The following is a 13,961-nucleotide window of genomic DNA, read 5'->3' as shown; positions in this document are numbered from 1 at the left end:
TAACACATATGCTGTATCACGTAATGCATTTGGCTGAAGAAAATACAGAAGAGGATCTGGCAGGAGCACATGGCGAAGCATTTCATGACCATTGCCATAGCATCTCCATTTTATGGTGATCTTGTTAAACACCGATCAAACCCCAGAACGTATGTTGGTAAAATGGAAATAATAATGCAACACAACCTACTTAAATTGTACTGCAGTTAATTAAGAAAATGTACAATTGGCAAAGGCTAGTAATGGTTTATGGGAAGTTGTGTAATGAATTTTGTAGCTATTATTTGTGCTGTAATCTTACATTAAAAAAAAGACTCTAATTCCACTTACATCTGAAAGCCATGCATCTAATTCCTACTGGAACATCAATCAGAGGTCCTAGGTGTTCAATCTGGACCAATAGTAGGGCTACATTATGTTTATTCAGAAATTAAGAAAGAAAGATAAAAACATGTCCAAACTGTTTGTCCCTTCAAGTAAGTGATAAGCCATCTTGTTAACAATGTCTTTACGCATCAACTTTTCTTTTAAGATGACACTGCTTCTTTGGGGAAAGACAATGGATTTCAGCTGGGTACAGAAGTTAAAGGTAAGTGGTGGAAAATGTATACATGATTAAAAACTTCCTCTGCATGCTGTGATGAAATAATGTTTAGTTGACAACAAAGAATAGGGCAAGCATCTGGGAAGCCTGTTACAAAAACAGATCTGCACTGCCCTTAAACCAGGCTAAAGCATTCTCACCAAATACATTGCAATGCATTTATAGTAAATTGATCAGAACTCTTCCTCGAATTAGAATTGGATTGTACTGGTTGTGGCCTTCACACAGCTGGAGTGGTCAAGGCTAGATTCAGCCTGTGATAACGTCTTAAATGCAAGACCACTTTTGCCAATTTTGCGGTTTATTTTCTGTGCTGTTAATTTTTTTGTAGTTTACTGGTATTTTAGAAAAAATATATTCCTCTACATTTTGTGGCATTGTTTGTCTCCTAATAATTAATGAACTTCAAATAACAGCAAAAATACAAATTGATTAAGAAACTTTGCAGGTCTTGCAGTATTTGTGGAGAGAAAGCAAAATCAACATTTCAGGTCCAGTAACCCTTCAGCAGAACTATGAATTAAACTCTGATGAATAGTCTTGGACCCAAAATGAAGACTTTGCTTTCTCTCTACATATTTTGCTGAATTTCTCCAGAAATTTCTGTTTTTGCTTCAGCATTTCCAACATCCGCAATTCTTGGTTTTACTTAAAATAGTGGCATTTTCTGTTAATTCAATATAAACCTTCTTTTAATCTGTCAATTCCTCAGTGGAACATGAAATGCTGAAGAAATCTGACACATGAAAATAGAGCACATACAACTCAAACTTGGCATATCAAGAAGGAAGAAACATGTTGAGTGTAGGGATTTGTTAAAATCTCAAACTAAAATTAAAGCGGGGATTTGTTTTGAAGCACCATAAGTAAAGTACATTGTTATTACAGTGGTATTTGGTGATAGACCACAATACCAGAGACATAAGAAACAGTAGAGTCAGACTATTCCCATTTGACATTGTGCTCCCAATTGCAGTTATAGCCTTGGCACACCTACGTGGCAGTGAGCATGGGGAAAGGTTGCATTCCATTGAGGTCAGTTTCAGACCATTTGAAGATTGCAGTTGTCACATAGATGTTAGTTTAAACATGCAGTCATGAAAGGTGGAATTTTCAACCCCTGTCAACTGGCTTTGAGGCAGAGGTTGATGCTGGTTAGCTGATAAATTGTGGCACTTAGCCTTCCCATTCCCTTTTTGTTTCAATTGTATGGGCCTGTGTTTGGACCTGTTGAGCTCAACTAATAGCGGGTAACCCAGTAGCCTTTACTGGATGAGCTGGTATTACACATGAGAGGCAGGGTATGTCCTCCTTTCAAGGTTCATTATGAATAGTGAAGGCACCCAGTGCAACATCTCTTTCTCCCACCACCACCTCACTTTAACTCTCAATTCCTAACCTCTCAAATGTGGCCAGGCCCCCCTCATCTCCCTTTTTTGGAACCTGCCCGCTGGTGTGCCTCTCTGCAGCTAAGAGTTCTGCAAACTCTCACATTTAGATCATGTGTTTCATGTTACCATTTCCATCAAAATGGACAATATTGCACTTTCCACTTTGCCCAATCACTCAACCTATCAGTATCCCCTTTTAGGCACTTTATGTCCGTTTCACAACTCACTTTACTATCTATTTTTGTATCATCAGTAAGTTTAGTACCAAGCCTTTGGTCCCTTCATCTCAATTCTTTTATATAAATTGTAAAGAGTTGAGGCCCCAACAGCAACTCCTGTGGCACACCATTTGGGACATCCTGCCAACCTGAAAAAGACCCATTTATTTCTGTTATCTGCTTCCTGCTAGCTAGCCAGACTTCTATCCATGCCCAGATGCCTCCCCCATCACCATACACTTTTATTCAATAACTTTTGACATGGCACCTTTATCAAGTGTCTTTTGGAAATCTAAGTACAACACAAACTGAAGTTACTATTTCAAAGAACTCCATTAGATTAATTAAACATGATTTCTCTTTGACAAAACCATGTTGGGTCTACCTGATTTCCTGGAAGCTCTCCAAGTATCCTGTTATAATCTCATTAGAAATAGCATCTAACATTTTCCCTATGACAGATGTTAAATTAACTAGCTTGAGACTTCCTGCTTTTTGCCTCCCTGCCTTTTTGAATACAAACATTACATTGGCTATTTTCTAATCTAAGGACATCTTCCCAAATCTAATGACATTTTTAAGTACTTCACAAACAATGAATCATTTCAGTGTTGTTCTAAGTAATCCACCCACCATTTTCATGCATCAAAATTCCACTAATAGCAAAATTATTAATAGTCGTTATCCTGGTTTTGGCTTCTCTGAAATAAAATTGGTAACGCAATAATATTTTTTTAATTGCTAAAAATGGATGGAAGTTACCTATTGATAACAATTATAACGTTTCTTATGCCTGTAAGAGTGCTACCAAAAGCCTAGACTGATTTGAAATGTCTGAACGTGAGGTTAATAAATGCCCCAGATCCATCGGTCAAAGGATCAAAATAAGGGACAGTACACACTTATCTGAAAACATTACAGAATTCTTTTGATTAAGGCCAAAGAATTACAGTGAGAAGGGGGATACTCATGGATATTCAATCTAATCATCCAAATGTAACGTGATAAGTTTAAAGTAGCCAATTTGCACCATATGTGTAAAACAAATGAAATGAGAACAAGTAACCCCGATGCTTATTAATTTACTTTTCAGATGCCAGTGATCAAAGAGAAGATATTTACACTGGAAACTACCAGCCGTGTTCAGAAAATGTCTGCTTGCATGGCAAATGTGAATATATTTACGCTCGTCGAGAGACATCCTGTCTGTAAGTGCCTGATTCTTAAGGTTCTCGCTTATGTTATTTTGAAGTTCCAATTATTCTTTATTCTTGGAAAGCTTCTACATAAAAAATGCATAGATCCAATCATTGATTACAAAAGTAAGGAAGTTGGAATAATCCTTTATAAACACTGGTTTGGTCACTACTGGAATATTTAATGAGCTGAATTTTTCAATTGCAATTGAGTAACTTAAGTTGGTAAATGTACCGACTCCACAGACCTTCCTCAGTATGAAGTGCCCTCTTACACATTCTACAGAAGTAGGGGGATAGAGGTAGGACCACAGAATCAGATCAGTAGTGACCGAGTGCTGAGATAAGCTGGTTGAAAGAAAACCTGAATGAGTTCTGTCTAAACTCTTGTGAAAGGATTATGTGTGAGTTTGTTTAGACAGGTTTCAGAGATGGGTTGACTTTACTTGATTGCTTCACTTTGAGGTGATAATATGATGTTTATCTCTGTGATTTTGTCAATGTCAAGTGCTTAAAACTTCTGTTGAACTTATTTCTAAAAATTATAAATGGATGATCTTTACTAAGCTGTTTATCAGATTCCATTGTTATAATTTGATTCTTTGTTTCTGTACATCATGTGGACTGAGATGGGTATCAAAGGGCCTTAGGTTAACATGAGTGCTATAACCGGCATAGGTTGACATTGAGTTGACATGGAGGGGCCATGGAAACTGCCTTTCAGAAAGTTTCTGAATTCAAACAATGATCCTTGACTTTTCCAAAGGGCTGTCACCCAAAGTTTATGGATATGTTGGACCATCCACAGAAAATTGAAAACAGCTTGTGGATATTTACCTGTACAGTGGAGATAGCCAGGTTTGGATTATTAGGTGTGCGCTTGCTGTGCTTACCAGTAGTCTACACCAGAAGGAATTGGGGATGCCACAATGGGGGTGCCATTCCAAGACTTAGGTCATTTTTAATGGCTCCAGATGCCCACTAATTACAAAATAATCTTGCTCATTGTCTCCAACTGGGGACATCACACTTAATGAAAGATGGGTTTTAAGATTCACGAAAATAGTTCAAAGGATGGGGTTTTCAGTTACTTGGATAGACTGGAGAAACTGGAGTTATCCTCCTTGTGAAGAGAATATAGGACTTGCGAATGGGAGTAGGCCATTCAGCCCTTTGGCCATGCTGTACCATTCAAAATGATAATGTCTGGGATGTTTGTGACCAACCCTGCACTCCTGTAGGTTCCCCCATGCCCACATTGCACATTGTTCACAGTCATTAAAGATATATACAGAGTAGATTTAGAGACTGATCCTCTTGGCAAATGGCTCAATAATCAGAGGACTAAGGTTTTGGTAATCAGCAAAAAAGAGGCCGCACGAGGGAAAACTTTTTATAGCACCTTGGTAGAATCTAGCATGCTGTACATGAAACAGGGCTGGAAGTAAATTTTAATTCTTGCTTTCAAAAGGGAATTAAGATGAATGTCTGAATGGGAAGATTTACAGAGCTATGCAGAGCATAGGAATGTAGGAATGGGAATAAGCCATTCAGTTCCTAATGCTTGTTCCACCATTTAATAAGATCATGGCTAATCTGTGGCATAACTCTATATACCTGCCTTGGGCTATATTGATTAATCCCTCTGCTTAATAAAATATTATCTATCTCAGATTTAAAACTAAGAACTGATCTCGCATCAACTGCCATTTGTGGAAGCGATTTCCACACTTCTACCACCCTTTGTGTGTAGAAGTACTTTCTAACATTTCTCCTGAATGGTCTTGCCTGAAGTTTCAGACCAAGTAGGGAAATGGGAGCCATTACTTTGCAGAGAGTCACAATGGCCTCCTGTGCTGTAACCATTCAATGATTCCATAAATGTAAGAAATAATAACCTTAGCAGTAAAGCATTTCCTCTATAGTCTTAGACACTCCTGTTTTATGTCTAATTTGTAATATTCAGATTCAACCACAACTCCATTTGTTTGGCAATTATCCCTCTACTTTAACCTGATTAAATTTACCAGTATCGTGTGATAATGTGTGAAACAATAATTTACTCACAAAAGTAATCGGTAGCAGTGGAGTTCACAGTTAGCAGAATGTGATATCTTTTACACAATTAGCATTAAGTGGCTTTGAGCTGCGCAGATTGAATGCTAAAAGCAATCCTTGTTCAAATTGGTAAAGATCTTTTGCTCTGATAAATTCAGTCTATATGCACAGCATTTTAAATGTTTCCTTAGGGGAAGATATGCTCTTTTCCCATTTGTACAAACTCCTAAAAGAAATGCCTTATTATTTTGTGGGACGTGGGCATCTCTGGCAAGGCCAGCATTTGTAGCCCTTGAACTGATTGGTTTGCTAGACCATTTCAGAAGGCTGCGATCTGGAATCTCAAGGTAAGAGTAGCAGACTTCAAGGATATCAGTGAACCAGATTTTTCTTTTTTGAAAAGCAATCAATGATATTTGTCATGAAACTATCTTTCAATTCCAGACTTATTCATTGAATTTAAATTCCACCAGCTGCCATATTACAATTTGGTCCGCGAGTCTTATGATAATACTGCCACAATTCCAAGTCCTCACCATTGCATTTATTCACATTATAAATATGACCTGTACAATGCTACAGCATTCCAAGATCATAACTGGCCAGTGCTTGAAAACAATGGCTTAATGCTAAAGGAAGCTGTGAAGTTTTTTGTTCAGTGGCCAGTACTTTTCAGTTGGTGCAATTAATCTTTGGTTATAGAAAGATCTCACTGTCTCTGCTAGCAATACATCAGGATTATTTATTCTGCATTAGTCAGTCCAATTGTGTATTGGCTGCTGAAAGCAGACATTAGTATAAAGAGGAATGTTCAGTTGTTTGATGCTTGCTTAAAGATGGTATTACCAATAATATACATTCTTGACTTAACTTAGCTTCCTTTTGTGACAATTCTCAAGGATGTTTGTGTCAAGACTGGATTATTTTTCTGTCTCTACTTCTCCTGTTATACTTGCAGTCGAGATTTAGCTTTAACCTTATTGAACAGATATATCTGTGAACAGCATAAATCAACAATTGTTAAGGTCTTATGGATATGAAAACACCATTGTCACATTTCACAAAATAATCTTCTATAAAATTCACCAATAGGGTTTAAAGCCTGAACTTTATCCAATTCATTTAATCCAAGAAGGTTGAACATGTAAATGTGGAGAGAGACATAGACTCTTGTTGCTTCATTTCATAGAATCGTACAGTACAGCCTATCAAGCGTGTACTTCCAAAACTGTGCTGAATCTGTACTAATCCAACTTTCTAGCCCTAGACCCACAGCCTTGAATACTACGACATTTCAAATGCTAATCCAAGTACTTTTCAAAAGTTGTGAGGTTACGTGCCTCAACAACCTTCCCAGGTAGGGCATTCCAGACACTCACCAACTTCTAGGAGAAAAAGATTTTCCTCAAATCCCCTCTAAACCTCCTGCCTTTCATTTGAAAATTATGGCGCTTGTTATTGACCCTTAAGCTAAAGGGAATGGCTATTTTCTATCCATCCTGTCCATATCTTTCATAATCTAATACACCTCAATCAGGTCCTGTCTCTGTTTTCTGTAGAGCAGAGAGGCAATCTGACCTTGTGCAGCCTTCATAACTTAATCAGTCCATTCCAGGAACCATTCTGATGAATACCCTCTGCACCCCTCGAGTTCAATCACATCCTTCCTATAGTAGTTATTAGTTAGTCCAGCTGTGACCTAACCAAAGTTCAAGTTCTGTACCACCCCAACGTGATCTCCCTCCCTTTATAATCTGCGCATTGTCTGATAAAAGCAAGCAACCTGTATGCTATCATAGCAATCCTGTTCTGCCACCTTCAGGACAAACATCCCGGGATACTTCTGTCCCTCTGATCTTCCCGGTGTCTCACTATTCACTGAGTACTCCCTTGTCTTGCTTTTCTTTCAAAGTGCATTCCAAATTTCTGATAGCATTGCACAATCTCGTATCAATGCTTGGGAAAGACAATGTGGCTTGCAATCCAATGTTCTTTAATGGTATCAATGGAGAATGCTGCATAGGTAGTGAGATGCAGCATTGACTCCCCCCAATGATTCATTCTAAGTGCATTCTTGGGAGAGAGAGTCTGAAGCTAGGAACCAGCGGTTGCAGCAACTGTTGAAGATAATAACTTCACATTTCCCATATTCAACTGAGCAGTAAGCAGTCTGAAAATGTCGTAACAGTGGAAGAGTTGAGTGAGATGTTACCAATGTATATGTGAAAACTAACACTGTTTCCAGTTGCTATTGCTGGAGGGCAGCACATGAGTGAGAAATAAGAGGGACAAGAATGCATAAAGAGGTGTCAAGAGAGATAACATTGGAGGAGCTATTACAAGGGATACTCTAGCTATGATTAAACAAATAAGAAAGGAAATGGGTGAGAGTACTTCCACTCAGTGACAACACAGTGGAAGAGTTAGAAGAGATGATGTGATCAACTATGCCAAAGTCTGTAGACAGGTTGAGGAGGGCAAGGCGGACTCATGTGTACACACACAGTTGAGTAGAGTATATACAACTGATACAGTAAAAACGAGACAGTGTTCCTCCAGGATCGAGTGTGCTACATGGACAGCACAAACTACACACTAGTACACAGCATAAAGTGCTTAAGAAGTGCAAAACACGCAAGTTACATTGTAACAGAAGAATGATAAATAATAGACATTTTTCTCGCAGCTATTCAAAGTTGTGCAAAGAATTTCAGATGAGAAAGAATCCAATCACGTTGTGTTAAGGAGCCTAATGGCTTGGGGGAAGAAACTGTTTCACAGTCTGGTCGTGAGAGACCGAATGCTCTGGTATCTTCTGCCAGATGGCAGGAGGGAGAACAGTTTGAGTGAGGGGTGTATGGGGTCTTCCACAATGCTCTCAGCCTTGCGGATGCAGCGTGTGGTGTAAATGTCTGTAATGGAGGGGGGAGAGACCCCGATGATCCTCTCAGCTGTCCTCACTATCCATTGTAAGGTTTTACAATCCAAGGTGGTGCAATTCTTGAACCAGTGATGCAGCAGATCAGGGTACTCTCAATGAACCCCCTGTAGAATGTGGTGAGGATGGGGAGGGAGTGGGAGGTCAGTTTTCCTCATCCTGTGCAGAAAGTAGAGATACTGCTGAGCTTTCTTGGCTATTGAGCTGGTGTTGAGGGACTAGGTGAGATTATCCGCTGGGTATACACCAAGAAATTTGGTGCTCTTCACGATCTCCATGGGGCAGCTGTCGATGTCCAGCAGAGAGCGGTCACTCCGTGTCCTCCTGAAGTCAACAACCATGTCTTTCTTCTTGTCCACGTCCAGAGACAAGCTGTTGGTTCTGCACCAGTCCATTAGCCACAGCACCTCCTCGTTGTATGCTGACTCATCATTTGTGCTGATGAGACTCACTACAAACATATCATCAGTGAACTTGATGATGTGATTCGACCTGTGCATCACTGCACAGTTATTTGTCAGTGGAATGAACAGCAGTGGACTGGCCACACAGCCCTGGGGGCCCCCATGCTCAGTGTGATGATATTGGAGATGCTGTTCCCAATCCAGACTGACTGAAGTCTCCCAGCCAGAAAGTACAGGATCCAGTTACACAAGGAGGCATTCAGGCTCAGCAGACTCAGCTTTCCAATCAGGTGCTGAGGAATGATGGTGCTAAATGCAGACCTGAAGTCTATGATCAGTAATCTGATGTAGGTCTCTTTCTTCTCCAGGTGAGTGAGGGTCAGATGGAGGGTGGTGGAAATGGCATCATCTGTTGAGCGATTCGAAAATGCGAACTGCAGGATGTCCAGTGAGGGTACAGCAAGGTCTTAATATGCCTCAACATGAGCCTCTCAAAGCTCTTCTTGACAATGGGTGTGGGTGCAACAGGAACATACATTCATTCACACACACACACACACACACACACACACACACACACACAACTAACACACAGACGTATCTGTATAGTCAAAATAAATAGTCATTTCACTGACTTCACTGTTGCATACTATCATTATCTTGGACTCAATGACCATCTAAATTGAAATTCTAACTTAATATTTGGAGAAATTAATAGGATCACATAATATACACTGTGCAAATGATTATGTGAGAGCAAAACAGTAAGGACAGCTCGAATCAGCGGCATATGGAAAAATCAATGAAATCTGAGCACTCCATTAAAAGCTACATTAATCAGAGAACACTCAATTGGTGAAGGAAATTACTCAACTTGGCCCCGAAGATTATGATCTTCTAGGAGAAAGTGAGGACTGCAGATGCTGGAGATCAGAGCTGAAAATGTGTTGCTGGAAAAGCGCAGCAGGTCAGGCAGCATCCAAGGAGCAGGAGAACCGACGTTTCGGACATGAGCCCTTCTTCAGGAATGAGGAAAGTGTGTTCAGCAGGCTAAGATAAAAGGTCAGGAGGAGGGACTTGGGGGAGGGGCGTTGGGAATGCAATAGGTAGAAGGAGGTTAAGGTGAGGGTGATAGGCCGGAGTGGGGGTGGGGGCGGAGAGGTCAGGAAGAAGATTGCAGCTTAGGAAGGTGGTGCTGAGTTCGAGGGTTGGGACTGAGACAAGGGAGGGGAAATTAATAGGATCACATAATATACACTGTGCAAATGATTATGTGAGAGCAAAACAGTAAGGACAGCTCGAATCAGCAGCATATGGAAAAATCATAGGAGGGGAAAAGAGGAAACTGGAGAAATCTGAGCTCATCCCTTGTGGTTGGAGGGTTCCTAGGCGGAAGATGAGGCGCTCTTCCTCCAGCCGTCGTGTTGCTATGGTCTGGCGATGGAGGAGTCCAAGGACCTGCATGTCCTTGGTGGTATGAGAGGGGGAGTTGAAGTGTTGAGCCACGGGGTGGTTGGGTTGGTTGGTCCAGGTGTCCCAGAGGTGTTCTCTGAAACGTTCCACAAGTAGGCGGCCTGTCTCCCCAATATAGAGGAGGCCACATCGGGTGCAGCGGATGCAATAGATGATGTGTGTGGAGGTGCAGGTGAATTTGTGGTGGATATGGAAGTATCCCTTGGGGCCTTGGAGGGAAGTAAGGGGGGGAGGTGTGGGCGCAAGTTTTGCATTTCTTGCGGTTGCAGGGGAAGGTGCCGGGAGTGGAGGTTGGGTTGGTGGGGGTGTGCACCTGACAAGGGAGTCACGGAGGAAGTGGTCTTTTCGGAACGCTGATAGGGGAGGGGAGGGAAATATATCCCTGGTGGTGGGGTCCGTTTGGAGGTGATGGAAATGACGACGGATGATATGATGTATATGGAGGTTGGTGGGGTGGTAGGTGAGGACTAGTGGAGTTCTGTCCTGGTGGCAATTGGAGGGATGGGGCTCAAGGGCGGAGGAGCGGGAAGTGGAGGAGATGCGGTGGAGAGCATCGTCAACCACGTCTGGGGGGAAATTGATGTCTTTGAAGAAGGAGGCCATCTGGGTTGTTCGGTATTGGAACTGGTCCTCCTGGGAGCAGATGCGGCGGAGACGAAGGAATTGGGAATATGGGATGGCGTTTTTACAGGGGGCAGGGTGGGAGGAATGTAGTTTAGGTAGCTGTGGATGTCGGTCAGTTTATAGTAAATGTCCGTGTTGATTCGGTCACCCGAGATGGAAATGGAGAGGTCTAGGAAGGGGAGGGAGGAGTCTGAGACGGTCCAGGTAAATTTGAGGTCGGGGGTGGATGGTGTTGATAAAGTAGATGAACTGTTCAATCCCCTCGTGGGAGCACGAGGTAGCGCCGATACAGTCATCGATATAGCAGAGGAAAAGGTGGGGGGTGGTGCCAGTGTAGCTGCGGAAGATGGACTGTTCCACATATCCTACGAAGAGGCAGGCATAGCTGGGGCCCATGCGGGTGCCCATGGCTACTCCTTTGGTTTGGAGGAAGCGGGAGGATTGGAAAGAGAAGTTGTTCAGAGTGAGGACCAGTTCAGTCAGTCGAAGGAGGGTGTCAGTGGAAGGGTACTGGTTGGTACGGTGGGAAAGGAAGAAGCGGAGGGCTTTGAGTCCTTCGTGATGGGGGATGGAGGTGTACAGGGACTGGATGTCCATGGTGAAAATAAGGCGTTGGGGACTGGGGAAGCGAAAATCATGGAGGAGGTGGAGGGCGTGGGTGGTGTCCCAAACGTAGGTGGGGAGTTCTTGGACTAAGGGGGACAGGACCGTGTCGAGGTATGCAGATATCCACTGACACCCTCCTTCGACTGACTGAACTGGTCCTCACTCTGAACAACTTCTTTTTCCAATCCTCCAACTTCCTCCAAACCAAAGGAGTAGCCATGGGCACCTACATGGGTCCCAGCTATGCCTGCCTCTTTGTAGGAGATTTGGAACAGTCCATCTTCGCAGCTACCATGGCACCACCCCCCACCTTTTACTCCGCTACATCAATGACTGTATTGGTGCTGCCTTGTGCTCCCACGAGAAGGTTGAACAGTTCATCCACTTTACCAACACCTTCCACTCTGACCTCAAATTTACCTGGACCTCTCAGACTCCTCCCTCCTCTTCCTAGACCTCTCCATTTCTATCTCGGGCGACCGAATCAACACGGACATTTACTATAAACTGACCGACTCCCACAGCTACCTAAACTACACATCCTCCTACCCTGCCCCCTGTAAAAACGCCATTCCATATTCCCAATTCCTTCGTCTCCGCCACATCTACTCCCAGGATGACCAGTTCCAATACCGAACAACCCAGATGGCCTCCTTCTTCAAAGATATCAATTTCCCCCCAGACGTGATCGATGATGCTCTCCACTGCATCTCATCCACTTCCCGCTCCTCCGCCCTTGAGCCCCATCCCTCCAATCGCCACCAGGACAGAACTCCACTGGTCCTCACCTACCACCCCACCAACCTCCATATCCATCGTCATTTCCATCACCTCCAAACGGACCCCACCACCAGGGATATATTTCCCTCCCCTCCCCTATCAGCATTCCGAAAAGACCACTTCCTCCGTGACTCCCTTGTCAGGTGCACACCCCCACCAACCCAACCTCCACTCCCGGCACCTTCCCCTGCAACCGCAAGAAATGCAAAACTTGCACCCACACCTCCCCCCCCCTTACTTCCCTCCAAGGCCCCAAGGGATCCTTCCATATCCACCACAAATTCATCTGCACCTCCACACACATCATCTATTGCATCTGCTGCACCCGATGTGGCCTCCTCTATATTGGGGAGACAGGCCGCCTACTTGTGGAACGTTTCAGAGAACACCTCTGGGACACCCGGACCAACCAACCCAACCACCCCGTGGCTCAACACTTCAACTCCCCCTCTCATACCACCAAGGACATGCAGGTCCTTGGACTCCTCCATCGCCAGACCATAGCAACACGACGGCTGGAGGAAGAGCGCCTCATCTTCCGCCTAGGAACCCTCCAACCACAAGGGATGAGCTCAGATTTCTCCAGTTTCCTCATTTCCCCTCTCCCCACCTTGTCTCAGTCCCAACCTCGAACTTAACACCACCTTCCTAAACTGCAATCTTCTTCCTGACCTCTCCGCCCCCATCCCACTCCGGCCTATCACCCTCACCTTAACCTCCTTCCACCTATCGCATTTCCACCGCCCCTCCCCCAAGTCCCCCCTCCCTACCTTTTATCTTAGCCTGCTTGGCACACTCTCCTGTTTCCTGAAGAAGGGCTCATGCCTAAAACGTCGATTCTCATGCTCCTTAGATGCTGCCTGACCTGCTGCGCTTTACCAGCAACACATTTTCAGCCCACAGCTTATAACCATATTGAAGAAAAAGTAGTATGCTGTCAACAAATATGTATCTATGCTTCCATTCTCATCACTTGTTTACCACAATCAAGTTGAACAGAGATGACCTCCCCTTAACAGAACCATCCTGACTGTTTTTGATTAATCCCTATCTCTCGAAATGCAGATTAATTCTGTCCTTCAGATGATAGACTGAGTGGCCTGTAGTTTTCTAGCTTATCCATTGCTCCCTTCTTGAATAACCCTACCATGTTTGCTGGTCTCTCGTCCTCTGGCATGTGTTCCGTAGTCAGAGACGATTTGAAAATTATTGCTGGAGCTCCTGCTGGTTTGTTTTTTGCCTAAATCAACAGCCTGGATTTATTTCATCTAACCCTGGATATTTATCTACTTTTAAGGCAGGTGTGTTGCTGGAGGCCATGGGATTCATGCCAGTTAAGTTAGTTTGTGAAGCTTCGGAAGCTGTGGAGTCAGAAACTTTTCCACAAGTAAATTTTAAAAGGTCTTGCCAACTTCCGCTGCCATAATGTAATGGTATTTCATCATGAAAGGGTATTCTCAGTGCAGTGGTTGATCAAAAAACTCTGTCCTTAAGCGGTAAGAGCCATTAAATTGACCAGAGCTGCAAGTGTTCAGATGCATTAGGGTCCTTTCTCCAGTGAATAAAGTTCTTTTTGGAATTCTGCATGATGAAGAATCAACTGTAAACGTACATAGGGAACCCTATGGTTCGATATTCAAATTGATTCAATATTTTAATATTTTCTGAG

At 43.1% G+C, this 13,961-nt stretch overlaps 1 protein-coding gene across 1 annotated transcript in view; it reads left to right on the top strand.

Moving 5' to 3' along the window:
• tmeff1b (transmembrane protein with EGF-like and two follistatin-like domains 1b) overlaps positions 1 to 13,961 on the top strand; it is a 228,004-nt gene that overhangs the window by 199,943 nt on the left and 14,100 nt on the right. Inside the window, exons 7-8 of the mRNA XM_072575758.1 lie at positions 533 to 589; positions 3,307 to 3,421. Of these exons, the coding sequence (XP_072431859.1) occupies positions 533 to 589; positions 3,307 to 3,421 (172 nt within the window). The remainder of the gene's footprint in view (positions 1 to 532; positions 590 to 3,306; positions 3,422 to 13,961) is intronic.

Source organism: Chiloscyllium punctatum, chromosome 8 (assembly GCF_047496795.1).
Source record: "Chiloscyllium punctatum isolate Juve2018m chromosome 8, sChiPun1.3, whole genome shotgun sequence".
Lineage (NCBI taxonomy): Eukaryota > Metazoa > Chordata > Chondrichthyes > Orectolobiformes > Hemiscylliidae > Chiloscyllium > Chiloscyllium punctatum.
The sequence above is the reverse complement of the archived record's forward strand: the minus strand, read 5'-3'. Positions and strand labels throughout refer to the sequence as shown.